Source organism: Cyphellophora attinorum, assembly GCF_001299255.1.
Source record: "Cyphellophora attinorum strain CBS 131958 chromosome Unknown Contig27, whole genome shotgun sequence".
Taxonomy (NCBI): domain Eukaryota; kingdom Fungi; phylum Ascomycota; class Eurotiomycetes; order Chaetothyriales; family Cyphellophoraceae; genus Cyphellophora; species Cyphellophora attinorum.
In genome coordinates this window covers 287,964-314,223 of record NW_017253255.1, presented here as the reverse complement: position 1 = coordinate 314,223, position 26,260 = coordinate 287,964, and the positions used below count along the sequence as shown (strand labels likewise).

The following is a 26,260-nucleotide window of genomic DNA, read 5'->3' as shown; positions in this document are numbered from 1 at the left end:
AGCTTCAGCGCAAGCTTACTTAGTCATGGCTCTGACAAGACAGGCGCCGAGAACGACTGGAGCATGGCCACGACACTTACGCCGGCAAATTTGCTCTCTTGTAAGTCGTGTGCTTCTTGCGGGAGTTGTAGTTGTGGCGCTCCGTACACTCCAGATTAGTACCTAGGTAGAGACTTGTCGTGTACGGCACGTGCCTAGCAAACAGATAATCTTGCAGATGTCGATAGAATCCATGAACGCCGATCATCGCTTGCTGGGATTCGGGTCTGACGAGAGTGTGAGCAGATTGGCGTGCGCGGCTCCCTTTACAAGCTTGTACAAGCAATCGGCCCCAGTATCTTGGTGAAGCTTGGCCGCCGAGAAAGCCCGAGCTACTGAATGCTTCGCTTGCTTGATAACGCTGCGAGCTCTCATTGGTCAAGCGCTAGACTTTTGTCAACGGTCCTGGCTGCCTCGCGAAGGATAGCCTTTCACCACACATGTTGAGCGATATGAGTTCGGCGTCGTCCAATCATAATATCGCCTTGTACACTGCGACGAGTGTCGAAAAGCCATAGCTCATTCGTGACGCGGCACAGAAGCGAAGGATGGCGGCATATCAATGTCGATGTCGAGTCAAGAACAACAATGATTTGTCGTCGTCCCATACGGAGTCGTATCGATATCAGCCGAGTGTCTGTTCTGGTAGGATGTGACAACCTCGAATTAGCAAATGCTCTAGAGATCTCGTGGGAAGTTAAAGTGCTTCGAGGAACGTGCGCGAGGAATCCCGTGCACCGAGGAGCGACTCAATTAAATTGATCGATGATCCCACATCCCAATATCTCGTGGCCGCACGTAGCTTCTCTTCTTGCAGTCACTGCTGTCCTCTGAGCACCTGCAGACTACCATCCCCGAACAGTGACGACCACGATGGGTCCTCTCGAAGCTCGAACGCTTCAGCCTCGCTGGAATGGCAGCGATCTTGTTGCGCCGGAATGGTTGAATAACGGAGACAATGCCTGGCAGCTCACGGCTGCGACTCTGGTTGGCCTGCAGTCGCTGCCTGGTCTGATGGTCATGTATGCTGGGTAAGCTCTCGTGCCTTCCAATCGATAGTGCGCATTAAATACTGACAATCATCGCAGTCTGGTGAAGAAGAAGTGGGCGATCAACAGTGCCTTTATGGTGCTGTATGCATTCGCCTCCACTCTGATCGTGAGTGTCTCGTGACTGAGGTGAAGAAACATACTGACAGGGGACCAGGTTTGGGTTTGTATGCATACAAGGCCGCATTCGGTGAATACATGCTGCCGTTCGTCGGAGTACCAGGACCGGCCGTCGCGATGGACTATGAGCTTTCGCACGCCACCTTACCCTCAGCCAATGAAGAGGCAGCCTATGGCATGTCGACCATGGTTTATTTCCAGTTCGTCTTCGCCGCAATCACTGTGGTGCTCATAGCTGGAGCCGCGCTGGCGCGAATGAATTTCCTGGCATGGGCTATATTCTGTCCGCTCTGGATCACACTGTCGTACACCGTCGGCGCGTACAGTATTTGGGGCGGTGGGTTTCTTTTCAACATGGGCTGTCTCGACTACTCTGGCGGATATGTCATCCATGTGTCGTCCGGTATGGCTGGGTTTACGCTTGCCTACTGGATCGGTCCTCGCCACCCACGCGATAGGAATGACTTCCATCCCAACAACATGCTGCTTGCATTGGTCGGTGTCGGACTGCTCTGGCTGGGATGGAATGGCTTCAACGGTGGTGATCCATACACGGCATCGCCTGATGCTGGGGCTGCAGTGCTCAACACAAACATTTGCACAGCGATGAGCATGCTTGTCTGGATCCTGATGGATGTCATCTTTTTCAAGAGACCTTCCGTGATCGGGGCCATTCAAGGCATCATCACAGGCCTGGTAGCTATCACCCTGCGGCTGGGTTCGTGGCAGGCTGGGGCGCAATCATCATTGGCTTTTGCTCGGGGTCCATCCCGTGGATCTCGATGAATGTTTTGGGCAAGCAGAGGTTCTTCTTGGAGTTCTGTGACGACGTGTTGGGCGACTTCCATACGCATCTCGTTGGCGGCATAGTCGGTGGCTTCTTGACAGGCCTTTTCGCTACCAGCGAAGGTGTTCAAGCATTTGCCCTAGCTGCTCCGGGTGGCGCAATCGATGGCAACGGTCGTCAGGTTTGGGTCCAGATCGTTGGATTTCTCTTCATCATCGGCTGGAATGGCTTCTGGACCAGTGCCATCTGCTTGTTCATCAAGTATGTGCTGCGAGTGCCGTTGAGATATGACGAAGACACTCTACTCATTGGTGATGAGGCAATCCACGGCGAGATCCCATATGCTTTCTTCCACGACGGAAAGCACGACTATGACGCGAAGTATGGTCAGCCAAACCCAGGTGTACTGCAAGGTCACGACCCAGAGGGAGGCGTCGCCAGCTCCAGCCGTAGTAATGGCAGTGGCGACGAGGATAAGATTGGAAAGTCGGAATGAGGAGACGCCTTCTTCTACAGTTGACACAGTCGTACTTGAACTAGATCGAAGAAATGGTTTGACGCCAGGGCCTATCCAGAGAGTCGTAGCAGGTGGTGTAGGTCGTCCCTATAGAACACCACTGTCGGACCTTGTGTATAGTATAAACAACTTGCGGATACCCATTTCGGCCAACACTGGACCCAGCCGTGCCTCGTGGGACTGATACGACGTGATCAAAACGAAGTGACCGATGATCAGGTGTCGGGTCAAAATTGCTTCGCTTGGTGACTGCTTGAGGATTCATGTGCCACAGAGCAAGTGCTGCCCAGGGCACTCGCAGAAAGACGAACCGATGGACAGTGCGACTACGTGAACCTGCACCTGGCAGCCTTGTTGCCTTATTCCCCGCAGTCGCGTCGAGCAAACATATATATTTCTTGCTTTCTCTCCAACCTGACCGCCACAACGAACCCCCTCTAGACACCGATACGCAGTCTTCTGCTCCTCATGAACGCCATGGAGCAGACGCCAGACAATCCGCTGCTGTCATCAAAGCCATCCGACTCCGGAGTGACAGTCGCCCTCCATCCTCTCGTTCTCCTCACAGCATCCGATCAGATCACACGAAGTCGAGTACGAGGAGACAAGCAGCCAGTCGTGGGAGTCCTGCTTGGCCAACAGCGTGGTCGCGAGATCACCGTCGAACATGCCTTTGCTGCTGCGCTTGCTCCGGACAACGCTGGCTTCGACGGCGAATGGCTCGATACAAGAGTGACACAATGTAAGATACCCTATGACGTGCCGGCAACGATGCTGACTTATGATGAGATCGCGACGTACATAAGGCGCCTGCTCTCGATGTCGTCGGCTGGTTCGCCCTAGCACCCGAGAGCGGTCCTCTTCCCGAACTCGTACCTTTCCAGCGACACATCACATCAGTCTACAATGACTCGGCTGTATTCCTCGCCATCCACCCAACCGCATTCCAACAGTCAAGCTCAACAGATCGGACCCTGCCTCTGACAGTCTACGAGAGCATCCAGGAGTCAGAAAATGCCAAAGACGAGAGCTCCATGCAAGTCGACGGCGATGACAGTTCAGGTCTCTTGTTCCGCACCATTCCATTCACGGTCGAAACGGACGAAGCCGAGATGATCGCCATCAACTTCGTCTCCAAAGGCGCCGGAAGCGCAGCTTCCATCACCGATGCCACGAGCGCCTCCAAATCAGACCCCGCCGCAGAAGACAAGAAAGGCAAGAAACGTGCCACCCGCAGCGATACCGCAACAAAACCCACTTCCCAATCCACTCTACAATCCGCTCTCACATCAGAAGAACAAGACCAAATCGCCACACTCACTACCCGCCTAAACAGCGTCAAGATGCTGCAATCGCGCCTCTCACTACTCAACACCTTCGTCCGCGATCTGCCGCCCTCTTACCTCTCCGACCCCACCCTCCCGATCACGCCAGAATCACCCTCACCAGACTCCCTCCCGCACCTCCGCAACCTGCAATCTCTCCTCACCACCTTATCTCTCCTCACACCATCTTCGACTTCCACTGAGACCACTACCGAGACCGCCAACAGCGCTCAGCAGGACGCCCGTAGTGCCCAACGCAACGACGTCCTCCTATCACAACTCCTCAACTCCCTCACCAAGGACGTCCAGGGTCTCCAGGAGCTCGGACGGACCTTCCAGGTCGTGGAGAGCGGGCGTGCAACCAGCAAGCGCAACAAGGGCCAGAGTGGGTCATTCATGGACGACATGTTACACGATCCCATGAGTGTGCGTTAGTTGACCCAGGGCACGGCAGCTGCATCGCATTTGAGTGCCGCCGGGGCAATCGCATGGGGGCGCGAGCAGCGTAGACATGGAACGAAAAGTGACGAAGTGGGATGACTGCATAGCGGCATAGCGATGGCGTTTTCCGGCGAACGGATACTGATGAGTGAAGCCCACGTGAGGCATGCATTAGATCAGGTAGTCACATGGCGGAATATACACAGCTTCAATCCGTAGGCATCCAATACGCCAGTGGTTTTGAGCCCACGTCCCCTCCTATTGTCCTTCACTGCACACGCTGGCCCGTCCCAATCATCTTAATTTGAAACCAGAACTGATTGGGGACCTGCACCTACCGTGAAATTTCTAGAAGTGCCGCCCCCCCAAGATCTCGAACCTGAGATGCCTGACCCACGCATCTATGCTCTCACGATAGCCCATTTGATCTCCTTGACACTGACCTCATCGCCAGCCTTCTCGTCGTAGTCGAACCATTCGCCTTCACTGAGATCGATAGCTTCAAACTTCGAGCCCGAATCGATGCCTTTCGCAAGCCATTCTCCCTGCACACCGTCAGACTTCTTCGTGTTTCCGGAAACGTCGACCTACATCCGGCTTGAACTCAGTAAACTCTAGTCCTCTGCAGTCGATCTCGATGAGCTTCGTGGTCTTGGGCGGCTCGGAGTGCTCATAGGCGGCTGGGCCGGTCTTGATTGTCGCGTGCGATTCTCGCTGCTGGTCGTCAAGCTCACGGCCTGAGATGACACATGATGCTGGGATCCTACCTTACAATTTTTGCATTTCCAGACGAAGTTGGCTTCACCTCTGGAGCCTGATTGCTCATTCATCTCATGACGATTCACACCAACCCAATTTGCATGTGTCTCTCGACATGATGTGCATTGGACTTTGAATGTGTAGTAGTATGGGCTGTCTGCGGTGTCTGCTGGCCGCAAGTCGGTAATGCTGGTCGAATCAGTTCTGTGGATTGGAGGGGGGTGTTTGATGAAGGTTCACCCGTTCAGTTCTGCGGTCAGCGTGAGGGCGAGCATGGTGTAGCGTCTGGCCGTACTCTTGATCTAGTGCCAGCACTCAATCGCTACGATGCTGTCATAGGCGTTTGGTACACTGGCACTGACTCAAGAAAATAAAATAAGGCAAACCTGAACCCCACACTCGACGCCTCACGGGGATCAAAAATGCCCAGGTGGACACGCTGCTCAGGGCTGGGCTTGACCACCGGCTCTTCAGGTTTGGCACTGAATCCATCGCTGAGGACTTTACAGTCGGCCTTCGACTCGTATGGCAGCTCTCATGTTTCGCTCTGAGCAGGTCAGAGAGGTCTTTGAGCCCTCGTGGCCGGATTGCTTCGCTGAGACGCGACATCAATAGCAGATTGTTCCTTCAGCCATCGGGAGAGACCGGCGTAGTGTGGCATTGTGGCTGCGCGCTGCACAACGCCTTGGCCCAGAAATCCGAAACTCGCTCCTTGAGCTTATTTAAGCAATTTTGGTACGAGCACCGAATCTTCTCACTCATCACCATCATGCTCACGTTAACAGCAGATGATAAGAAGGTTACACGGTCATCTTGCTTGAGTCGATCGGCACAAGATGTGTCACCCACCATCTTGTCTTATCCCCCGGACTCTTGCGTTCTGATTTCAGAAGTTCCCGAATCCCGAACTCGATTTCCTCTCGCTAGAATGTCCCTGCAATTTCTGTTTTAATTTCCACCGCCAAATCACTGGCAGCACAGAAGCCTCCTTACGGCACGGGTTCGCGGACAGTCCCTTGCTTTTGTTTCTTCAAGCTTTCTTCGCTTGTTGCCCACACTGTTGGCTGATGTTGGCGAACCCTTAGGCACGCCACCTTTTGCACCGGCCTGCTGATGGACCAGTCTCGTCAGCTCAAGCCCGTATTACAGTGCGGGTGGCCTACCGGGTCACTGGGAGGCGGTCCACTGACAGCTCGACCTGAGTCCTGTCAGCCTTTGACTGAAACAATCTATCGCTACCTGCCAGTGGTACCTTGTACAACTTGACATCTAGATGCGAGGGCGACAAGTTACCAATCTTCACCCAAATCTTTCCTTGCGCACTTCATTCACTGTTATACCTTCAAGTGACCATCTTCGCGACCGCGCCTGGACGCGTTGCCCTTGACTCCCGTCTGCTACAGCGACAACTCAGCCACGCCGTCCTGAAGTCATATGCACCACTATGCGCGGTAGCTGACAGCCAGTTTTCTTATCAAGCGACGGATTGCGACATCGGGATTGCTCCAGCAAAGATGACGTTCGAATACTATACACGAAGCTCGACGACAGCTACCACGACTTCGTCAAAGAATAAGAAACACTTGACCCTAGAGACAGTACCTAGAAGCCAAAGGAAATACCTTGGAGAACCTGATGATCCGCACTTCATACCAAAATCGCCCATAATCACACGGCAGCAGTTTACCGAACAAGAAGAGGGCGAGTTGAAGCGGCTCTGCGCACTCGCACTCGCGGACGTACCGCATTCTGACGGACCAGATCCTGTCGCACCACCGTCCGCAGCCCGTGCGACCAATGCTCCAACAGCACGTAAGGCTTCGGCGCCTGTTCAACAGCGGCAGGCGATCAAGCCACCACAACCGCAATATGCTGAGGACTCGAGGACGCCATCAGAAGGCTCTCGTCGGGATACACTCGGGACTGCGACCGACTATTCGACTCCGCTTACATCGGCCGGCATCACACCAGGCGAGCAAGCGAAGCGCTTCTCCAGCTCCAAGACACAGAACAGCAGCCTTCTTCGCTATTACGAGTGGAATCAACAGCAGCAGCAACAGCAGCAAAAGCCTCTTCAACAACGCGGCAAGTCACACACCGATCCTCAGCCCTCGACGTATTCCCAGCAGCGCCCTGCATCACAGCCAAGCGCTAGGAACCAGCGCAAGTCAGCAGCATCCGCCCCGGGCGAGAAAACGCTACGCTTTGTCAAAGACTCTCGCGACCCGTCACCCAGCTCGAAGTTCTCCGAAGTAAATAAGTCGAACGCCTCGCTGGTGAAACTTTCCTCACCAGATACGTCAAGATCGTCCAATCGCTTCTCCCAAGCCGAACTCAACAAAAAGCTGCCGCCACTACCTGACGACCTTGTTAACAACGACAGCGGCCCCAAGACCGCACCGTTGGCGAGGATGCTAAAGGGCTTCTCGAGGAAGAAGAGCTCTGCACAGCTTCACGATGCGGCTGATGAAGACGACAACGAGTCACCGCTGAGATCTCTCCCACCCGAACGACCTGGCACGAGCTTCGCTTTCGCAAGAAGCGTGCCATCAAGTCCGGCCTTGGGAGTTGCTGACGGCAGTCGGAGGAAGCTCTTGAAGCTTTTCGGTCGCAAGAACCGAGATCAACGACCTGGAACGGCAGATCCCATTGCAGCATGACATCCTCATCACCGACACGGCCTTCTCGGGTGTGGGTCTCCACCATGACTACCCGCATCTCACCATTTCATCCCACCCAAAAGCGATGGCGTTTCCAAGTCGGCATTCCATTACATCTTGCAGCGATCTTCACGACTTCAACGTGCTTTTCTCATATTTCATTGATACCCACGATCCGCCCAAAGCTATGCATGCACGGCAAGGGATAACCAAAAAGCTGTCTTGGCAGCAGTGTCGACCAATCGTCCTCTCCGGGAGGCTGGACCTCTCTGAGGCAATTGGTGCTGAGAGTAAGGCCGGCGAGGGACTGGCTGTCTATCTAGTAGATGTGCAATAATAAGATGATTTCGAATACTCCATGTGGCCGTGAGACACCTTTGCTTGTGGATTGTAGGCGAACTTGTGACGCGAAAAGCCTGAACGCATTGTTCCCCTAACCCTAAAATATGGCATTGCCAAGATCTTGAACTTGGGGACTCGCTGTTCGCGCAGCCTTTGCTCTACAGTTCTTTTGACAAACCATCGCTGTCGTTGATCGCGGCGCACAGAGTTCGAGCACCTCCCGAGACTTGCGGTGGAAGGGTGCTACCATGAGTGTATGTATTTCCGACCCTAGATATTGGCCAAGCTAATTCGTCGCAGTTCGCACCCGTCAACCCGCGGCCGCTGCTGCAATCCTTGATCAACGAAGACGTGATCATCCGCCTGAAATGGGGTCAGACAGAATATAAGGGCCGACTGATGAGCGTGGACTCGTACATGAACATTCAGCTGTCTGGGACGGAGGAGTATATCAACCGGAAAAACACAGGCACACTGGGATCAGTGCTCATCAGGTAGGTTCAAAGTCCTCTCAGGTGAATGACAACACTGACGTGCAGCAGATGCAACAACGTGCTGTGGATTTCGGCGGCGAAAGGCGTTGAGATGAACGGCGATACCTCTGATGTTAAGATGGAGGGATGATCAGACGCATTAGCTCAGCGCGAATTCTTCAACCGAACCACCCTCCTGCGGAGAACGCTGGCCAAAAATGCCACACGAGCCATACATGAGGAGCACGTCAGTCGGTCTCCGATGGGTGCGTGCAGAATCGTCCAGCCTACCAACGAGTATCAATTAGAAAACCATGGACGAGTATCCCAAGGAGCGGAATGGAGACTCAGCCCGTACTTGAGTCTCACAACAGAGTGTTGATCGTCCAGCCATTACGACGATCGCCACGCATTCTGCTCGGTCAGTCCCAGAGGAATCCCCGTCACAGGACTTGCAGCAACTCCGGGGGACTTTTCACGACGACCATCAGTACAGCTATATGCGGGTGGATGGTTATGAGACGGCGAAGGGATGGATGTTTATGAGTCGGCGAAGCTTCCGTCTGCTTCGCTCGCGAGCTCCTCCGCTACGTTGCTAGTCCGCGGACTGCTACGACGACATAGTGTAGCCCAACGAATGCACAATCTCAAACATGCATATAGCCAGTATGGAAGTCCCTGACTAGACATGAAAATCTTGACAATATTGAACTGCCGCACACGTTCGAGAACGGTGTACTAGTGCAATAGCGCAACTTCGGGGCCTTGCTAGGCCCCACAAGCTCCGAAAGTCGAGCACTTCTCGGTACTGCTTGCTTCGGTGCAATTGCAGGCAAGACTTGCTGCTTGTACTCTCACAGGGTCTCTCACCTGCCAGATACCTAGACAGTCATCAGCAGGGTCTCGCTTACAATCATCGACGAGCGTACACAGTCATGAGCCTCGTGACGTTGCTCATCGCGTACTCATCATCATTTACTGGTCTCCATGCGCTCATGCAATGACTGCACGACCAGAACTGCTCCGATAAATCACCTTCAAACCGTTGCATTCTGCAGCATTGCCTTCGCGTATTCCTGCGAACTGCCGCCTAAATGGGACGTGGTATGGACGCCACTGGCCCCCCTAAAAGGTACGCTTGGGGCCTGGAAGCCGCTCAGGAGGCGCTATTAGCTATTCTTGTGGGTCAGCGATCTCACTTAATTGCGGGTGGTCATGCTGATCGCAGGGGCCCTCGTGCAGACCCTTGGCCCACACCTGACGAAGGCGGCTTCTTGACCAACCAACCCCAACGCAAGATGCCTCGAAGCGAACTCTACGGTGGAATTGAGACAAGCAAAAAACGCAATGTGGTCGCGTGTTGCAAAGCCACCCCTTGGCGAGTATGGTAGGTGGGAGGTGATAGTAATATAGAATGGCATGGGATGTCTCTGCTGTCTCCTCCCTCAACTCGACAGTCTCTGTTGCTGCAAACCACCATCGTTGCCGTATTAGTCTCTCGCTATCAACCCGTTTCGTTCGCTACTACACTTACTCTTCGAAGCACGCGACCAGTTAACGTGCCACCAAACTTGCTTACTACAACCCTCCACAATGGCTGCCGGCAAGTTCACGGAGATCATGGACCCGTCCAACACTACAACACTGCAATCATCGGACGTCCGGTTGGAAGACATCCTTAGGCTCAGCGAGAAGCGTGGTCGTACGCCATCGGAGACAAGCAGCAACGCCAGCTCTCAGGACTCGCGCCAGAACAGCGGCGATCGGTCACCTGTGGACAGCAAGACAAAGCAGCGGATTTCGCGGTTGTTGAGTATCAGCAAAAAGTAAGGATGCGCCGACGAAGAGTACGACGCGAAATACGACTGCTTAACGATTTGCTTCTCGCAACACGACATTTGTATCAGTATCAGCATCAGCATCAGCATCATTTTGGCCATATGACTCACGATCATGGCGCCCTCCTCGGTGACCGCTCTTTTTCGCATGCAAGCCGCCGTTGCTTGACTTCGGCTTCGCTTTCTGCAGATTCGTTATACCGGCTGGGCCACTGGGAGGTTGAGTGCCAAGTTCTCTTGTTGTGTTGACGGTGCTTGCCCTGAGCGACCGATGGATCACGTCCGCTCAAAGTCGCCAGCTACCGGATTGGCAGTCTGGGTGTGGTGTGTGAGACAGTATGGCCGTCATCATTCGGGACACAGCCCGCCGTTTTCGAAGAGCACAGTCGGTCAGCTGAAAGCCACCAACGCATACGGTTTCTACGTCTGCCTGACGGTGGCGGGTGGCAAACTATTCTCAAACGGCGGCCTCTCTGTACACGATCACATCATCCCTTGAGTCGTGTCAGCGGTTCACGCGGCAGCCAGCAATGCAGTTCCGAACTGCGCAGATGAATCTGTCTCTACGTAAACAGGATTGTGCTGAGATTGACAAATGCGAACGTCCAGTATTGTGCGTTGCCTGGCGGGGATAGAGTTAGGTGGCTTGATGTAGGGGCTAGGGGCGTTCAGCCACACGACAGCCTAGAGTTTTTTGACAGGCCGGGGATTGGAGATCTGCTTTGGGTAACCAGGCCGTGCCGCCTGCTATGTCGAAAGGCGGGCAAGGGAGCATGGCTGCCCCAGATTCCCAGGAGTTCTGCATCCTGTTCAGAGGAAGGGGTAATTGCAGCAGCGATGCATAGCGATGGTGGGCAAAAAGAAAAGCATTCCATAGGCAAGGAGTAGGCATGAACATGAATATCGCAACTACAGTCGCGCCTTCCTCGTATACGAAAAATTTGCGGTCGTCTTGATGCCCCCTCTCGTGTCTCACCGGAGATGCTTTGCTTAAATCCTCGACCTCGAATGGCGTCCCTCTCCATCAACACAGCTTGCAAAAGCAAAAAGAACATTGCTCTGATGAGAGGAGTGGGATCTATTGAGAAAGTCAGACCCGGATCGACTTGTTCCTTGATCAGTGTTGACATACTCGAACCCACGAGGTTTCCCACTGCGGTTTTACGTCCAAATCTTGCTTTCGATGGAAAAAAGACCTAAACACAGCGCCTTAACCACTCCTGCAGGTAGGTCTTAGTAAAGGTCTTCAAGCTACGGGTGATGTAAGACGTACGGCCATCCTCCCTTGAAGTTTGACATGAATTTGTGTGCTTTTTGGAGCACATTTCAGGCAAAGTTTGCTGCTCGCGTGTTAATATCCTACACTCAGCTCCCAGCTTGCCTTCACAGCCGCGGGCGCCCGAACAAATGAGATGTGCCGGGGTAGGTGTGCCCAGACTTCCGGTGTTGCGATCACACCACTTACCAAGTGCTTCTCCCAGGGAGAAGCGTGTGCGAGCTATGGCCCGATCATCCAGATGTCTCATTTCGCACCGACGTATGATCAGATTGAGCAGTTAAGTTGCCAGATTAGGCATCATGGTGCAACGTGGTTGGACGGATGATCGTTACGACAATCTACGGAAGTGAGGTCCGTTTACATGGCACGGACTTTGCGATGACGGATGGCTCGATTTTGGATCTGGCTCGATTTTGGATCTTGCTGCAGATATCTGTTGACTCAATCTTCTGTATCTCTATGTATCTAATTCGTCTGGCCGTGGAACCTCGACCACAGCGGTTGTTCATTTCGTGAGGAGGTCTTTGGCGGCATTGACGGCGGCAGTGCCGGCCGCGATCGCTGCTTGTGCTATGGTTTGGGGCTCACTTCGGTCCCATGGCTTTCCATCCCGCCAGAATCCCTCGACAATCGGTGGCCTGCCAGGCTTGCCATCTCGAGGAAGTTCATTGAGCCAACCCCAATGACACTTCTCCTTCCATCCCTTCTCCTTGAAGTCCTTAAGCCCGTCTCCCTTCACACCCTCCTTGTTGAGCGTTGGCAGGTAGTCCAACAGGGTCGGGTCGTGTGCCGTGCACACTAAGACGTTCGGGCTGTCGTCAAAAGCCTGCATCTTGTCGACAGACTCCTGCGCTGTGTCTGGCTCGGTGTAGCCGGAGCGCTCATGAGTGCTCACTTTGTACCACGAGCCCTGCTGCCCGTCATCCCGGCGATTGTTGTCCGGGACATTGCTCACGAACCTTGGGTGCTTGTCGGTGAAGTACCACGCTTCACACGGTATGGAGAACTGAGGTGCTTCGTCAAGCACGCCCTCAGGAATTGGGTCTGGTAGCGGAATGGCTTCAGATGGCCGGAAGACACCTGCGAAATGTGCAATGTCGCCACCCATGAAGACAAATGTGCTGCCCAGAGGTGCGTTGGAGCCGGTCACGCGAGCTAGTCCGCACATATGGCCTATGCAGTGCCCTGGGGTGTCCAGAAGGTAGAAGGAGCCGTCTCCGAAGAAGTCATGCGCGCGATAGCCTCCGATCTCGAGGAAAGATGAGGCGTCGTAGTCGTTGAAGTTGATCTCGTTGACGGCGCGGTCTTTGAAGTCGGAGGCAGATACAGGTGAGTCAGGTGCTTCTGGATAGCCAGGCAGCAAGGCGGATGAAGCTTTGAAGCCAGGACCAACGGTGATGGAGGTAGATTTGGGAAAGAGGGAGGCATTGCCGGTGTGGTCCCAATGGTAGTGCGACCAGATGATCGAGCCTGCGGCGAGAATCAGAGACGGGTCGACCAGCTACAGAAATGCACTCACCGACGGAATCAAGCTCGACACCCTTCTCCTGCAGGATCTCGCTGACGTCCTTGTCGACCTTCAGGCCTGGGATTACGTCGCCCAACCTCTTCTGGATTACAGGAGGGAGGTTCCAGTAGTCTTTGCGACATCCGGAGTCGAAGAGCACCCGCTTGCCGGTTTTCTCGTTCTCAATCAGGAACGCGACATCGGTGCAGTTGATTAGTTCGTGGCCGTATTGGACTGGACGAATGAAGCTTTCTGCCTTGATGGTCAAGCAAGTTGTGCTATCAATCAAATGTACGCGAACGGTGGAGTTGGAATCTGGCAATTTGAGGTCCGACATGGTGATGGCCTTATGCTGCTGAGAATATCTCGTGCAATATCCGGTATCAGCAATAGCTGCCGTTAAGATAATTTTCTATATACATCATTATCATGTTCCAGATTGCTCCGGGTGGAGCTGAACTCTCCCCTCACGACGTCGATTGGATCTGTGGCGTAGACATATTTTTGGAGTGTCAGTATCAGTACTGGACAATATATATATCGCTGTGCCAGTCCAATATTCTCCTCCAATTCCTATCTTCTCGCAACCTGCAGTATGTGCAACCCGGATACGACAATCGCTATGACCACAAGGCTTCTGTATTTACACTTCAGCAAATCTCACTCTAACAATACGCAGTTCCGCTCAGTAAGTCAAGTTGTTGTCACAGTAGCCTCATAACGGCAGTATACCATCGGAACCAACCAACTTGAGAAATGAAGGCAAGACCACTACATGTGCGTCGTTGAAATGTATGGCATGAACGACCCCGTGATTGCAGCGGGATCGAAACCAGATCACATGATGATATTCGAGCTCATCACGTGATACTGGACTCGGCCATTGCCGCTTGGCAAGCTCGATCTGAGCGACAGCTCTTCGTCGCGTCTGAGCTGAGCTATTCTCTTCATCGATACAACTTGTTCCCATCCCTTTTTCATCGCACAGTGTTGTTGCTGACCACGAAAGGAAAATTGCCGATCGGTGTACCGCCGGCATTTGACCGTGCATCATCTTCTATTTCCCCAGCCCCAGCATTCAACCCCGCTCGTTGCAATCGAGGTTCTTTCTCTCCAATTTCCTCCTCCTCACTCCCCTCACCCAAACAATCCCCAGGCTCCCCTCGAGTCAAGAAGAAGCCTCAAAACATGGAGACGCCAGCACCCGCAGGCCGCGTCAAGCGCAAACAACAAGGCAACAAGACAAAGACGCTACCATGTCCTCACTGTCAACGCCTCTTCGCACGACTAGTGAGTAGAGCTCCTCATCTCCCTCGGCAGTCAGCGCCGGTGACTCCAATTCAATGCTAATGTTGTCGCAGGAGCACCTCCAACGCCATATTCGTACACACACCAAAGAGAAGCCTTTCGTATGCGACCTCTGTGGCAAGACCTTTGCTCGAAGCGACCTTCTCGTACGCCATGAGCGACTCGTCCACCCAGGCGAGGAAGACAAACACTCGAGCCGAAAAGGCCATCACAGGCACATCACAAATTCGCAAGCACACAATGCATCTCAGCACCGCTCGAGCATCGTGTCGCAAGGCAGTCCCACCAACGGTGTTGAGGGGATGGATGTCTCGCCCATGCAGCAAGGCCAACAGCCACTCCCATCTCCGCAAGTCAACGAGAGTCGAGCCATGATGGATATGCTAGACCCTCAGCTCATGGGCCCTCATGGCAGTATGCCCTCGCAGCAGGCAGCTATGATGGGCGCACCGTCTCTGGATCCATCATGGGGCTATGACCTTAATCTACTATCACATGCTGCAAGTCATGTCGCTTCTGGAGCTCAAGGCCAGTACGAACTACCGCCTGTCAGCCAGGAAGAGGCTGCTCTACAACAAATCCTGCCTGGCGTGAGCGAAGCCGCTGCGGCGGACTATCAACCACGCATCCTTACGGAGGGCTACGGCAGTGCAAACCTGTTCGAGAATTCGGATATTGGTGACCCAATGCAAGACTTCACCCACTTCCTCGACAGCGTTGGGCTGTCTTCAGATTGGCATACTAACATGTTCGGCGACCAGATCGACAACCTCTCCCCCGAGCTGAAGGCTGAGCAGCTTCTCATTCCGCGCTCAATGCAAGCCCCTACTGAAGCTCAGGTTGAAGGTGGTCTGGTCCCGCCCCGAGAAGAAGTCAGCACCTTTTCACGGTTCGGTTCCCGACTGCCTTCCCTGCAGCCAGAAGCGAGAACACCCGATACGAGGCCCGCTGAGCCACCCCGAAGTGCAGTCGAAGAAAATCCTATGAGAAATAGACCAACGACATGGGATGTGTCGGACGCAGACAGGCAGGTCTTTGCTACCAAGCTGGCTGCTTTTGATAGCATTATGCCCAAGGGTAGCCCACCCACATGCTATCCAACCCCGTGACTAGCTGACAAGATATTCAGGCTTTATTCCTCCGTCTCGTCATTCTTTATCACGATATCTTGCTGGCTATATCAACGGATTCCACGAGCACCTACCGTTCATTCACGTACCTACACTGTCGGTCGCTGCCAGTGCACCTGAGCTGGTACTGGCGCTAGCTGCGGTAGGAGCTCAATATCGCTTCGAGAACAGTCGCGGTATCGAGCTCTTCTACGCCGCCAAAGCGGTTGTTACCGAACAGATTAAACGTCGCGATGGATCGGCACAGACGCAGTCGTTCAGACCACGAACGAGCTCCTTGGCACAGTCACCTTCAATGCACTCTGGCAGCCCGTTCACATTTCAGCCTCCCGAAGAAGCAGTACCCACCGACAGCAAGGAGTATATGGATTCGATACAGGCATTATTGTTACTCACTGCATTTGCCACCTGGGAACGACATCAAGAGCTATTGAAAGAAGCACTCGCATTTCAGTCTACGCTTGCCCGTCTAGTACGCGACAGTGGTCTGACCAGCACCAACGATCAGCTTCCAGCCACTGATCTGACCTGGGAGCGGTGGATCAGGATCGAAGGCGACAAACGGACAAAACTGATAGTGTATTGCTTCTTCAACCTACATTCCATCACATGGGATATTCCACCACTTATACTGAACGCCGAAGTCAAGCTCAATTTACCAGATCCAGCTGCTGAATGGAAAGCCACAACGGCAGACCAGTGGAGGGAGCTACACGCTGCAAACAAGGCACCTCCAATGCCATTTCAGCTTGCCTTCAATAGACTATTCTCGAAACCTCCTCAAGATCCTGGCTTCGCAGTGTCGCCACTGGGAAATTATGTACTGGTTCATGCGCTCATTCAGCAGATATTCTTCGCCCGCCAGCTGTCTATGAGTTGGCCTGGCTCGGCAGGCTCGATGCTGCGATCCGAAGACATTACTGTGCTCGAACGTGCCTTGTCTGCATGGAAGCAAGGGTGGAAGCGTGCTCCGGAGTCTTCGCTCGATCCGCAGAACCCCAATGGGCCCGTCGCATTCACATCAACGGCCCTGCTGGGTCTAGCATACATTCGGCTGCATATCCATATGGGACCGCTTCGGCACTTGGAGACTCGCGACAGCGTACAAATTGCCCATGCCCTTCGCAACACTCCAGACCTGCAACGTGACCCACGCTTGACGCCGGCGCTTCTTCACTCGGCTCACGCGTTGAGTATACCGGTGCGGCTTGGCATTGACTTTGTCGCCAGGACGCAAACATTCTTCTGGTCGATACAGCACAGCATCTGCAGCTTGGAATGCGCTTTCCTACTGTCAAAATGGCTCGCTGCGCTGTCTCGCATCACGACCAGCAGCGGTTCTCCGCTCAGCGACCACGAGCGAAAGCTACTCTTGTGGGTGCGTAGCTTGCTTGAGGAGAGTGATCCAGCAACCGGCAACGTCAAAGCCTCAACCAACACTGTTGCGGCAGAAAACAAGGAGAACAAGGGCGTGGATGCACAACTCGAGCCACCAAAAGTCCCTAAACCCGATGCGACCAAAGCTGACGACACAGAAGGTGCTGCGCAGCTAGCGAAACAGGCAACAGCAGCACAAGCTGTGACTGACAAGGTCAAGGAACTGCTCGACGACAAGGATCGATTGAAGCGGTTGAGTGTCAGTGTGTTGCGGACGTGGAGCAAGACGTTCAAGGGCAATACTAGCTGGGCTATTGTGGACATGATCGGAGGTGCGCTCGAGATCTATGCTGATCTGCTGGAGGCGGATTTGGCTGTGCACAGCTCGGATCCTTCATAGAGTGGATGGATCGCCCTGTCTGTGCTTGCGGAGAAGGCTCTCGAGGGATTAGCTGCTGCTGGTAGCGCACACTTGGCTTGAGTTGTTCACAGGGCTGATGGGAAGGATTTCGGTCGAGCGTCATTCTGAAATGTTCAAAAGAGCTTCTATTACGGGTAGCGGGGAGGGCGTTCCGGGAAAGACAGCCTTACAGTCGAGTAGAAGATAATGAGCTACGCCTACGTTGTATGCGAACAGAAGCCACGAATCAAAATCGGTACTTTTGATACCTCAAGTATCCTATACTGTACAGACCAGCAGGTCACAGTCTTGGCTGAAAGTGTACATCTGGATGAAGTAGAACGGGCACCATTACCAATCTCTCAAACACGAATCCCCTCCCAGCCTCAAAACTTCAACCTCGCCGCCTGCCGCCCCATATGCCACCCCGTATAGACGACCGTCTTCCACAAATTCCCCAAATCCAACGTGCTGCTAAACGTATCCGCAAACCCAAACGGCAGCATAGCCGGAATCCACCCCTGCGCCAACTCGAGCGCAAAACATCCATTCGGCATCGTATACTGTGCCACTGTCCCGCGCTTCATCCAGTTCTGGTCGCCGGGACCGAAGACGGTGGGGGTGAGGTCACCGGAGTAGGCGAAGTGCTCTTCGCCGACTAGGATGGTGAAGTAGTCGTCCGCCATGTGGACGCCGGTGTGGCCCTCGGTTTGGAGCGGGGTGCCGAAGAAGATTAGGTATTCGGAGATGGAGGCGTGGAGGATTACCATCATTCCCTGTTGGGGAGAGTGAGAAGTGGTTGGAGCGGCGGGAGTGCAAAGTAGGAGACATGACTTCGAGGAAGGAAAGCAAGCATCCGAAGTGAAAGGTAGTGAAGGTTACCGACTTACCATGGCACCGCCGGCGTTATTCCACATCCAGTCCGCCTTCGAGTAGTCCTCCACGATCGCATTGCCATATTCCGCGCGCAGATCTTGGTGAATTCGCCGCATCAAGGGCTCCGTGTCGTTACCATACTGTGCGATCGCGGAACGGGAGATCTCCTGTAGCTTGGCTGGCTCAAAGACGAAGTTTCGGTGGTTGTTCTTGTCGAGGGTGTAGAGTAAGGGTATCAAGAGGGCGAGGAAGAGGACCCATGGGGAGAACGCCTGCCCAGCGGACATTTTCGATATCGTGTGCTGCTGCTCTGGAGGTCTCTACTAACACAAGGACAGTTTGGCAGGTCTATAGAAACTTTTCTGATATTGAACGTTGAGATGGAATTCAATTGGGAAATAGGGGATTTCATTTCAGCCAATCATTTCAAGCTATTTACAGCGGCACCACTCCGGCTCGCCGGCAGCAGAAAAGTGGCTGAGAGACTTCATTCACTTCATCAATAAATTCACAGCCCACGGCACCGACAAAGTCCTGAGATCGCCATAGTGCTGACCAACGCCAATGAAATGTACGGGCACCCCGGTAGCGTGGACCAGACTGACGAGTGTGCCGCATGAGTCATCCACGGTGTCCATCTTCGACACTATGAATCCATCGAGCTTCCGACCTTTACCCAAGGCTTTGGTGAAGTTCTGAGCCTGTCCGACAGAATCGTTGCCAACGAGAGCCTCAGCTACTTGCAAGATAAGATCAGGCTTCGATAGATCGATGAGCTTCTCGAGAGCCGACATCAGTTGTATATTAGTGTGCGCCCTGCCAGCAGTATCGACGAGAACGACATCATAGCCATTCGATGCGGCAAATGCGATAGCATCTTTGGCGACATTGGCTGCGTCCTTTCCATAGCCTTTCTCGTAAATGTCGACTCCTCCGAGCTGTTCTCGAGCCGTGAGTTCTTTCAGATTGCGAACGTGAACTTTGAGCTGTTCCACTGCACCAGCTCGGAAGGTATCGCCCGCCGCAATCATGACCTTGTAGTTGTTCTGTAGCAAGAAGTAGCACAACTTGGCCAGATTTGTGGATTTTCCGACGCCGTTGACTCCAAGAATCGTGATCACAAAAGGGCGTGGCTTGACCTGTGAGCTCGAGGGCTTGGTGATGGCATCGATCTGTTGAAGTAGATCCAGCGAAGATCTGGGCGTCATTATCTTACGCAGAGAGTTTTCCAGAGCAGGACGCAATGCTGTGTCCACTGATTCGAAAGCGCCAGTCTTCTTCCCGACCATCTCCGACTGCACGCCCTGGCCCAGACGCAACGCAGCATCTCGTGCTACGTTCTTCTTCATCAGATGCTCCTCCATTGCTCGAAGCGGTTTATCGAGTTCCTCCTTTGACATGGTTTTGCCACCGACTATATTTCTGAAGTAGCCAGAGATGGCACTGATTCGAGAGCTTGCTCCGTTCTGCGCAGCATCGGACTTCTCTTGATCTGCCTTTCGCAGGATCTCGTCAATCTCGTCATCGATGTCTTTGAGTACAAAGTGTCCATCCTTGGTCTTTTTACCCCAGCTCTGCTGATCTATGGCTTCTGGAGGGGGCGACTTGGTACCTTCCAGGTCATTCTCAGCGTGCACGGAGTAGTCGAGATTTGTAGCATCGCCGTCGTCCTCGCCAGCCATGCCGTCTGGTCCCCACACGCGTCCTTTCTTGCTTTTCGTTCTCGGTGTAGCTGGTCGCTTGGCCTCATCGCCAGACGTATTGTTGCTCTGCGGAGCATTTGCAGCATTCGCAGCCTTTCTCGCTCGGCGGGATCCTCGACTGCCCGGTCGCTGCTTCTCAGCCAGCAAGTGCGGAGGTAGTGGAGTGGTAGGACGCGAAGTATCTGGTGTCTCAACAGGTGTTTCGGTTTCGGAGATTTCTCCGGGTGCAGCTGCAGTACGAGACTGCACCCTGAGTAGCCCAGGCTGGGATGGAGGAGGAGGGCCCCCGTTGTCTGACTCTTCCGGACTTGATCTTTTGTCCTCCAGCTCGGATGCTCTGGGAGGCTCAGCAGATGCTGCGCCGGAGGTGCTCTGGTCTAGTCTTTGCAGCTGCTTGTCGTAGAGCGAGTCGAAGTCGTATTTGAGGACGGTCGCATTCGGCTTCTGCAGCTGATCCTTGTATACTGTAACGAATATCGCCTGGATGTCGTTGAGCAACTGATCTACCCATGTTAGATGGAGTATAGATTGGTACACAGCCTGTTTGCGTTAGTATAGTTTGACGAGGTGTTGTCAGGAGAACCATACCACGAACATCAGACCCAAGTCCTGCACAAGCGCATATCTGAGCGTATACTTGTCATGCTTGTAGGCGGCGTTGCTGGCGGCATCCTTACTCGGTCGGAATGGCCCCGCTATGAAGATGTCGTTGATGAGACTGTTGACTGCTTGGCCTGCGCCGGCAGAAGAACCCTGGCGCGACCATAGTACCACTCCGGAGGTCGTAATGACCTCGAACGCGTCAAGCATTGTCGCAACGGGTTTCCTGGATGGTTGCAGATGAGGTTGCGATCTGGACCAGAGTCGAGTACTGTCTCGTTGAATTATTGGAGAATCTAGGCCTGACGTAGGTGCCAAGGGGAATTTTAAGCGTGTCACCCAGGCGGCGGGGCGGCATTCGTGTTTGTGAAGGTGTTGTCTTTCCCGCTTCCTCTTGCGAGTTCACCTGTTTGAGTGTGACAGACGCAACCCTCCCTTCATTTGACTGGGAGGATGAAATCACCAGATCTTAAATGGACTTCATGTCAAGTCTATCTCTATGTCCAATACTATCCTTGTGCTCCAGGCGCGATGTGAGTTGACTGATCTAAGTCCGCCACTGCTCAGGCGTCTCTAACGCCAACAAGCTCGCAAGATTCTTCCCACAATTTCTTAGCACTCTCTGCATCAAATGCCCAGGATGCATAGCCAGTGTCGCCCAGCTGCGCACCTTCCTTGGCTGGCTCTCCGACCATGCAGTCCTCAAGGTACATGGCACCTGTCCCCTCAAACTCCTTTTCAACCGCTGCCCACACGCTAGTCGCAGCACCTTGGGCAGGTGTCTTCATAGCCTTTGCTACCTCAGGAATCTCCCACATGACATCAAATTCTGGCACAAACGTCTGTAAGCCGGTCTTGATGCCGCCGGGCATTACACTGAAGGCGTGAATCGCCTTGCCGCTCGCAACGGCCTCTTTGTTGCCATAGCGTCGTTCGATTTCGTTCGCTGACCAGATCACAGCGGTCTTTGCATGCCCATAAGCCATCCACTGCTCGTATTTGGACTCGAGATTCAAGTCGTCCAGGATGGTCGGGCTGCTGCGGTGACCCACAGACGACAGGTTCACGACGCGTGAATTGAACTCTGGCGATGAACCGGCGAGCAGTTGCGGCTTCAGGAGCCGGAAAAGCAAGAAGTGTGCGAGATGATTGACACCAAACTGGGTCTCAAAGCCATCTTGCGTAACGGTGTGGTGGGGCACGGCCATGACCCCGGCATTGTTGATGAGAATGTTCAGCTTGGACTCCTTGGCCTGGAACGCAGCAGCGCAGGCTCGGACACTGGCGAGGGAGTTCAGGTCCAGCTCCAGAAGCTCAGCTTTGCCGGGCTCGAGGATGTCTTTGAGTGCCGCCTTGCCTTTCTCGACGTTGCGGACAGTCATGTAGACTTTCGCACCGGTCAGTTTCATGGCAGCAGCGGTTTCGATACCGATACCGCTCGAAGTGCCGGTGACGAGGACCACCTTGTCGGTCCACTTGCCGACGATATCCTGGTCCTCGACGACTTTCTTGGCTGTCGCACGATGATCGCCTGGACCAGCATTGTTCTCACGCTTGTGGGGTTCGGCGTAGCGTGTATACATGGTGAGAGTCGTCCGAAATGCTAGGTATGGCTCAAGTGATAGATCAGTGGTTGTTTGATGAACGTGAACGTGTCGCTTTCGATTGCAATGTGTGTTGCGTGGTACCTCCGATGACATGAGGGCTGTGACTTTATATAGCTGACCGGAGACCGCTCGATAGACCAGCAACAGCCGCCACTGCACGCGCGAAACCGGTCGAGCTGAACCACATTGTGCTTCGACCACCGGGCAGAGCGATCCGAAGCCCACGTTGTGCCTCTATCAACGGACAAGGCTATCCGAATATTATCGGTCGGCAATAAACATGATATCAAACAAGCCAATCAGGAAATGCCGCTGTGTGGCCGCTAGCATTAGCGGTGCCCATAGGGCGGTTTTAGGTCGAAAGCCGTACGGCCGTTGCCTTAGGTAAGCGGTGTACGTGTAGCCAAGGCACACTTGGACGTCGGTTAGTAGGAATAATTGATCGTGGATTCCCTGGCCAAAGGCGTCGCTGTAGGCAGTCTGTCCGTGAGCAAAACTCGCCGTCGACTCCGCTGTCGCAAACTAGCTCAGGAACTGTCGTAGCTAGTATGTGTTGTGGGCTGGTCGCGACTCGAATTTTAGTCAGGTTTCCGGAAGCAGACCGTCGAAACGCCTTGTCCCTTGTGGCCACCGAACTGGAACGTTTTGTACTTGATCTTGCCGAAGACTTCGAACTGGTCTTGCATCTCGCCTGTGGTGAACCAGTCGATAACCTCCTCTTCAGTCCAGTTGCAGCTTGTGATCAGAAAGAACCCACCTTTACGGACGAGTGCAGCAGTTTTCCCAGGATAAATTTCACAGAGGCGTTTGTCGACGCCTTGTGAGTCCACGACGGTCTCTGAAGACAATGAAACTGCATCGAAGGTACCCTTGTCCAAGACTAGATCAAAGCCCTCCCCATCTTCTGGCCACCAGGTTGCTATCAGCGGGTCGTCGGTGACCATATCGAAGACGTGAAAGCTGATCGGCGGCGGCCGATGCTGGGGCGTCGCGAAGAGACGGCTGTACCGTGCATGTAGCTTGTTCGCAAGCTCGATGCTCTGCTGAGAATAATCGATCCCCACAAGACATCCAGTGTAGCCTCCGTCGATGAACAGACTGAACAGCGAGCTTCCATTGCCTGTCCCTAGATCCAGCACAGTGCAGCTAGTCTTCCGAGAAGCCAGTGGGAAAGCCTCTGAGGTTAGATATTGTAGAACTTTCGCAGGGGCGCCAACATCATCAAACCACGACTCCAGGTCCGTATGGCTGCTCAATGCAGTCGCTTCATCTCCCTCGGATTCGTCGTGGTCAAGGTCATTCTGGTAATACTCATCCCAGCTGGGATTTTTGTGAGCATTTCGACTTACATGGATCCTTATGCACTCACTATGATCGAGTGCCAAGCTCGCTTGGTTCCAATTGACGCGGAGCAGGCTCATCGACCGCCGTTGCTACTGCCTCTGCTGTAGCCATGCCACACGAGGTTGAGTTTAGGATCTGTATAACAGAAGAAGGGTGTTGGATAAGGGTACTTCAGAATCGAGGGGGGGAAGCGCCCCAAAAAATTTCTCCAACCACAAAATGACGTTGGCTGCTTTTTTTCGTGACTTGGGCGATGGTCTGCATTTCTAAGCACAGAAACATAGAAACACTGAAGTTGCCTCCGTCGGTCTTATTTATTGCATTCGCGACGACCGCGGCGTCTGAAACTACCCCTTCGTACCACTTGGCTTGCAAAGGACCTCCTCAACATCACCACCAGGAAAATGGCCAGCCACGAACGAAATCCTCACGAGTTGGACCCTGAAGACGATGATATTCTTGACGCCGATGAGGCCGACGAGGAGATTGACGAAGACGGTGACCAGCCAATGGACGATGACGATGAGGAGGAGATTCAACTACAGAATGACTCTGCGGCATACTTCGACGCGCATCAAGACAGCATCTTCTGCATAGCCCAGCATCCTACCAATCCAGGCATCGTCGCTACAGGGGGCGGTGACGACGTGGCCTATGTCTTTGATGCCACCCTCGCACCAGGGCCTGTACTGCCCAGCTCTTATGAGAGCGAACCCAAACAGCAGACTGAAAGAGCAGGACTACAAGCACTCGAGAAGTTGGAGGGCCACAAAGATTCCGTCAACGCAATTGCCTTCACCTTGCCCAAGGGCGACTACTTAGTGACGGCCGGGCTCGATGGACAACTACGAGCATACCAGAGCGACAAGTCGGCGACCAAGTACAAGTTCTTCGCCGATGCTTCCGAGGTGCAGGAAATCAACTGGGTCGAGCCTTGCCCGAATCCGAATCAGCCGAACGTGGTTGCCTTAGGCGCCAACGACGGCTCGGTCTGGGTGTATCAGATCAATGCTGCCGACACTTCAAGTCCGCTGACCATTATACAAGCCTACTATCTGCATACAGCAGCCAGCACTGCTGGTGCCTGGACACCTGATGGCAGTCTTCTAGCCACTGTTTCGGAAGACGGCAGCTTATACGTCTGGGATGTCTTTGGCACCGGCCAAGCAGTCGTGTCCCAGACTGCTACAGATCAGAGGTTCGAAATCGATGGAGGCCTCTACAGTGTGGCTTGCAACCAGAGCCTTGTTGCTGTGGGTGGCGCGACTGGCATGATCAAAGTCGTTGGTTTGCCACAACAAGCAGATCAGTCAAAGAAGAACAAGGCCGCCAAGGGCTCAAATACGATAGCGTCATCCGCCGGACAGATTCTTGCTTCGCTACATCCCCAGAATGAGAGCATAGAGACCTTGTCTTTCTCGTCGGCACCACTGAATCTGCTTGCGGCCGGCAGTGTTGACGGCTCGATTGCACTGTTCGACACCGCTCATCGATTTGCGATGAGGAGACATATCAAGGAAGCTCATGAGGAGCATGCAGTTGTCAAGCTGGACTTCGTACGAGGCTCGCAACGTGGCGGGCACATCCTGACGAGCGTTGGCATGGATGGAGTCGTGCGACGCTGGGATGTGCGCGGCGGTACCACTGCTGCTGGACAAGGCTTTCTGAAAGAATGGAAAGGGCACAGAGGCGATGGTGAAGGTGGCGGTGTGCTCGGCTTTGTCCAAGGAGGGCCAGGGAATGTTATAGTCACTGCTGGCGACGATGGTGTCTCACTGGTCTTCAGGGCAGACATTGCCTGAAGCAGGCGCCTTTGTTGCAAGATACAGGTCTGGCATGCATTGCATAAGATCCAGCAGCGTCTTGGGGCCCTCTTCTCTGCCATAGTTATCACCGTCGCTTGAAGATGGACATCAGTCAGGCAATGGAGGCTCACTTCGTCGAGTGGCTCCGGGCGGCGACCTATGACATGCTCCTGATACAGTACAACACGGATGGTTCGAGGAAGCCAGCAGAAATCCACTTCGGTCCACGAATATTAGATAACGTCGGTCAGTGCATCACGCTCGCCCCACTAGATTATCTTCCGGTCCTGGTCCGCGAAGCTCTCCCACAAATCATCAGCAAGTTCAGAACCCAAGAAGGACGAAACCTGGAATACAATCTCATTACGGTCCGCGTCTTCCTGCCAGATAGAGTCTTCTACGGTCACGACTGCAAAATCTCAGCTACACAATCGAATCAGAGTGTCTGGTTCACGCATACGGGCGCAATCCAATGCGAATGCATTCTCGACACCGATCCTGCCAAGGTAGACTTCCATGAAGCAAACGGTACTTTCAGCGAGCATCCCAGATCATTTGTCGATCGTGCTGCCGGCCTGAACAGTCGTCTCGAGGCTGGTCGGCTCTCCGCCGAGCAGTTTGGCTATGAGTTCGGAGCTATGCTGAAAGGATGTCCACTACAATGCCAGCCTCAAACGGTCAGTCAAGGGCAGTACATGCTCCGAACACAGTTCGATCCAAGCGATATGGCTCATATGTTTAAGCTCTCGGCGGCAAATACCGGTGATGGATCGGGTAACCAGCAGGCGTGCATTCAGATTGTGCTGAGGGAGCTCGAGCTGCAGGATGCGGTCAAGAAGGAGGAAGAGGAAGGGGGCAAGCAGGTGGTCAAGACCGAGCCGATCTCTGCAAATGATGCGGACATAATCATCCAGAGTTGGCTAAGGAGAACTAAACGGTAACGGCAACGCTGGACAGATACAGCAGATTGACGA

General features: G+C 53.7%; 12 protein-coding genes across 12 annotated transcripts; 6 read left to right on the top strand and 6 right to left on the bottom strand.

Annotated features, from left to right (window-relative positions):
• Positions 1 to 912: 912 nt before the first annotated feature.
• AB675_6080 (Ammonium transporter 3 member 1) lies at positions 913 to 2,491 on the top strand (the record flags this gene model as incomplete). Its single annotated transcript, XM_018146343.1, has 4 exons — positions 913 to 1,070; positions 1,128 to 1,197; positions 1,269 to 1,904; positions 2,012 to 2,491. 4 exons carry the CDS (start codon positions 913 to 915, stop codon positions 2,489 to 2,491), a joined length of 1,344 nt encoding a protein of 447 aa, XP_017996901.1.
• A 498-nt stretch (positions 2,492 to 2,989) lies between these two features.
• Positions 2,990 to 4,272, top strand: AB675_6079 (COP9 signalosome complex subunit 6; the record flags this gene model as incomplete). The annotated part of the gene is made up of 2 exons (XM_018146341.1): positions 2,990 to 3,254; positions 3,302 to 4,272. 2 exons carry the CDS (start codon positions 2,990 to 2,992, stop codon positions 4,270 to 4,272), a joined length of 1,236 nt encoding a protein of 411 aa, XP_017996911.1.
• A 407-nt stretch (positions 4,273 to 4,679) lies between these two features.
• Positions 4,680 to 5,312, bottom strand: AB675_6078 (uncharacterized protein; the record flags this gene model as incomplete). The annotated part of the gene is made up of 4 exons (XM_018146340.1): positions 4,680 to 4,823; positions 4,870 to 4,992; positions 5,046 to 5,226; positions 5,278 to 5,312. The coding sequence occupies 4 exons, from the start codon at positions 5,310 to 5,312 to the stop codon at positions 4,680 to 4,682; spliced, it is 483 nt and encodes a 160-aa protein (XP_017996964.1).
• Positions 5,313 to 6,551: 1,239 nt separating this feature from the next.
• AB675_6077 (uncharacterized protein) lies at positions 6,552 to 7,697 on the top strand (the record flags this gene model as incomplete). Its single annotated transcript, XM_018146339.1, has 1 exon — positions 6,552 to 7,697. The coding sequence occupies one exon, from the start codon at positions 6,552 to 6,554 to the stop codon at positions 7,695 to 7,697; it is 1,146 nt and encodes a 381-aa protein (XP_017996926.1).
• Positions 7,698 to 12,134: 4,437 nt separating this feature from the next.
• Positions 12,135 to 13,473, bottom strand: AB675_6074 (uncharacterized protein; the record flags this gene model as incomplete). Its single annotated transcript, XM_018146338.1, has 2 exons — positions 12,135 to 13,099; positions 13,149 to 13,473. The coding sequence occupies 2 exons, from the start codon at positions 13,471 to 13,473 to the stop codon at positions 12,135 to 12,137; spliced, it is 1,290 nt and encodes a 429-aa protein (XP_017996896.1).
• An 851-nt stretch (positions 13,474 to 14,324) lies between these two features.
• Positions 14,325 to 17,351, top strand: AB675_6073 (Regulatory protein ADR1; the record flags this gene model as incomplete). The annotated part of the gene is made up of 3 exons (XM_018146337.1): positions 14,325 to 14,426; positions 14,498 to 15,521; positions 15,574 to 17,351. The coding sequence occupies 3 exons, from the start codon at positions 14,325 to 14,327 to the stop codon at positions 17,349 to 17,351; spliced, it is 2,904 nt and encodes a 967-aa protein (XP_017996863.1).
• Positions 17,352 to 17,737: 386 nt separating this feature from the next.
• AB675_6072 (C-8 sterol isomerase erg2) lies at positions 17,738 to 18,514 on the bottom strand (the record flags this gene model as incomplete). Its single annotated transcript, XM_018146336.1, has 2 exons — positions 17,738 to 18,127; positions 18,242 to 18,514. The coding sequence occupies 2 exons, from the start codon at positions 18,512 to 18,514 to the stop codon at positions 17,738 to 17,740; spliced, it is 663 nt and encodes a 220-aa protein (XP_017996913.1).
• A 204-nt stretch (positions 18,515 to 18,718) lies between these two features.
• Positions 18,719 to 20,740, bottom strand: AB675_6071 (Signal recognition particle receptor subunit alpha; the record flags this gene model as incomplete). Its single annotated transcript, XM_018146335.1, has 2 exons — positions 18,719 to 20,470; positions 20,519 to 20,740. The coding sequence occupies 2 exons, from the start codon at positions 20,738 to 20,740 to the stop codon at positions 18,719 to 18,721; spliced, it is 1,974 nt and encodes a 657-aa protein (XP_017996894.1).
• A 353-nt stretch (positions 20,741 to 21,093) lies between these two features.
• AB675_6070 (Short-chain dehydrogenase TIC 32, chloroplastic) lies at positions 21,094 to 22,113 on the bottom strand (the record flags this gene model as incomplete). The annotated part of the gene is made up of 1 exon (XM_018146334.1): positions 21,094 to 22,113. One exon carries the CDS (start codon positions 22,111 to 22,113, stop codon positions 21,094 to 21,096), a length of 1,020 nt encoding a protein of 339 aa, XP_017996948.1.
• Positions 22,114 to 22,715: 602 nt separating this feature from the next.
• AB675_6069 (Protein-lysine N-methyltransferase EFM4) lies at positions 22,716 to 23,592 on the bottom strand (the record flags this gene model as incomplete). The annotated part of the gene is made up of 2 exons (XM_018146332.1): positions 22,716 to 23,457; positions 23,507 to 23,592. The coding sequence occupies 2 exons, from the start codon at positions 23,590 to 23,592 to the stop codon at positions 22,716 to 22,718; spliced, it is 828 nt and encodes a 275-aa protein (XP_017996946.1).
• Positions 23,593 to 23,885: 293 nt separating this feature from the next.
• Positions 23,886 to 25,283, top strand: AB675_6068 (putative WD repeat-containing protein C25H1.08c; the record flags this gene model as incomplete). Its single annotated transcript, XM_018146331.1, has 1 exon — positions 23,886 to 25,283. The coding sequence occupies one exon, from the start codon at positions 23,886 to 23,888 to the stop codon at positions 25,281 to 25,283; it is 1,398 nt and encodes a 465-aa protein (XP_017996861.1).
• Positions 25,284 to 25,387: 104 nt separating this feature from the next.
• On the top strand, positions 25,388 to 26,227 carry AB675_6067 (uncharacterized protein; the record flags this gene model as incomplete). Its single annotated transcript, XM_018146330.1, has 1 exon — positions 25,388 to 26,227. One exon carries the CDS (start codon positions 25,388 to 25,390, stop codon positions 26,225 to 26,227), a length of 840 nt encoding a protein of 279 aa, XP_017996943.1.
• Positions 26,228 to 26,260: the final 33 nt, after the last annotated feature.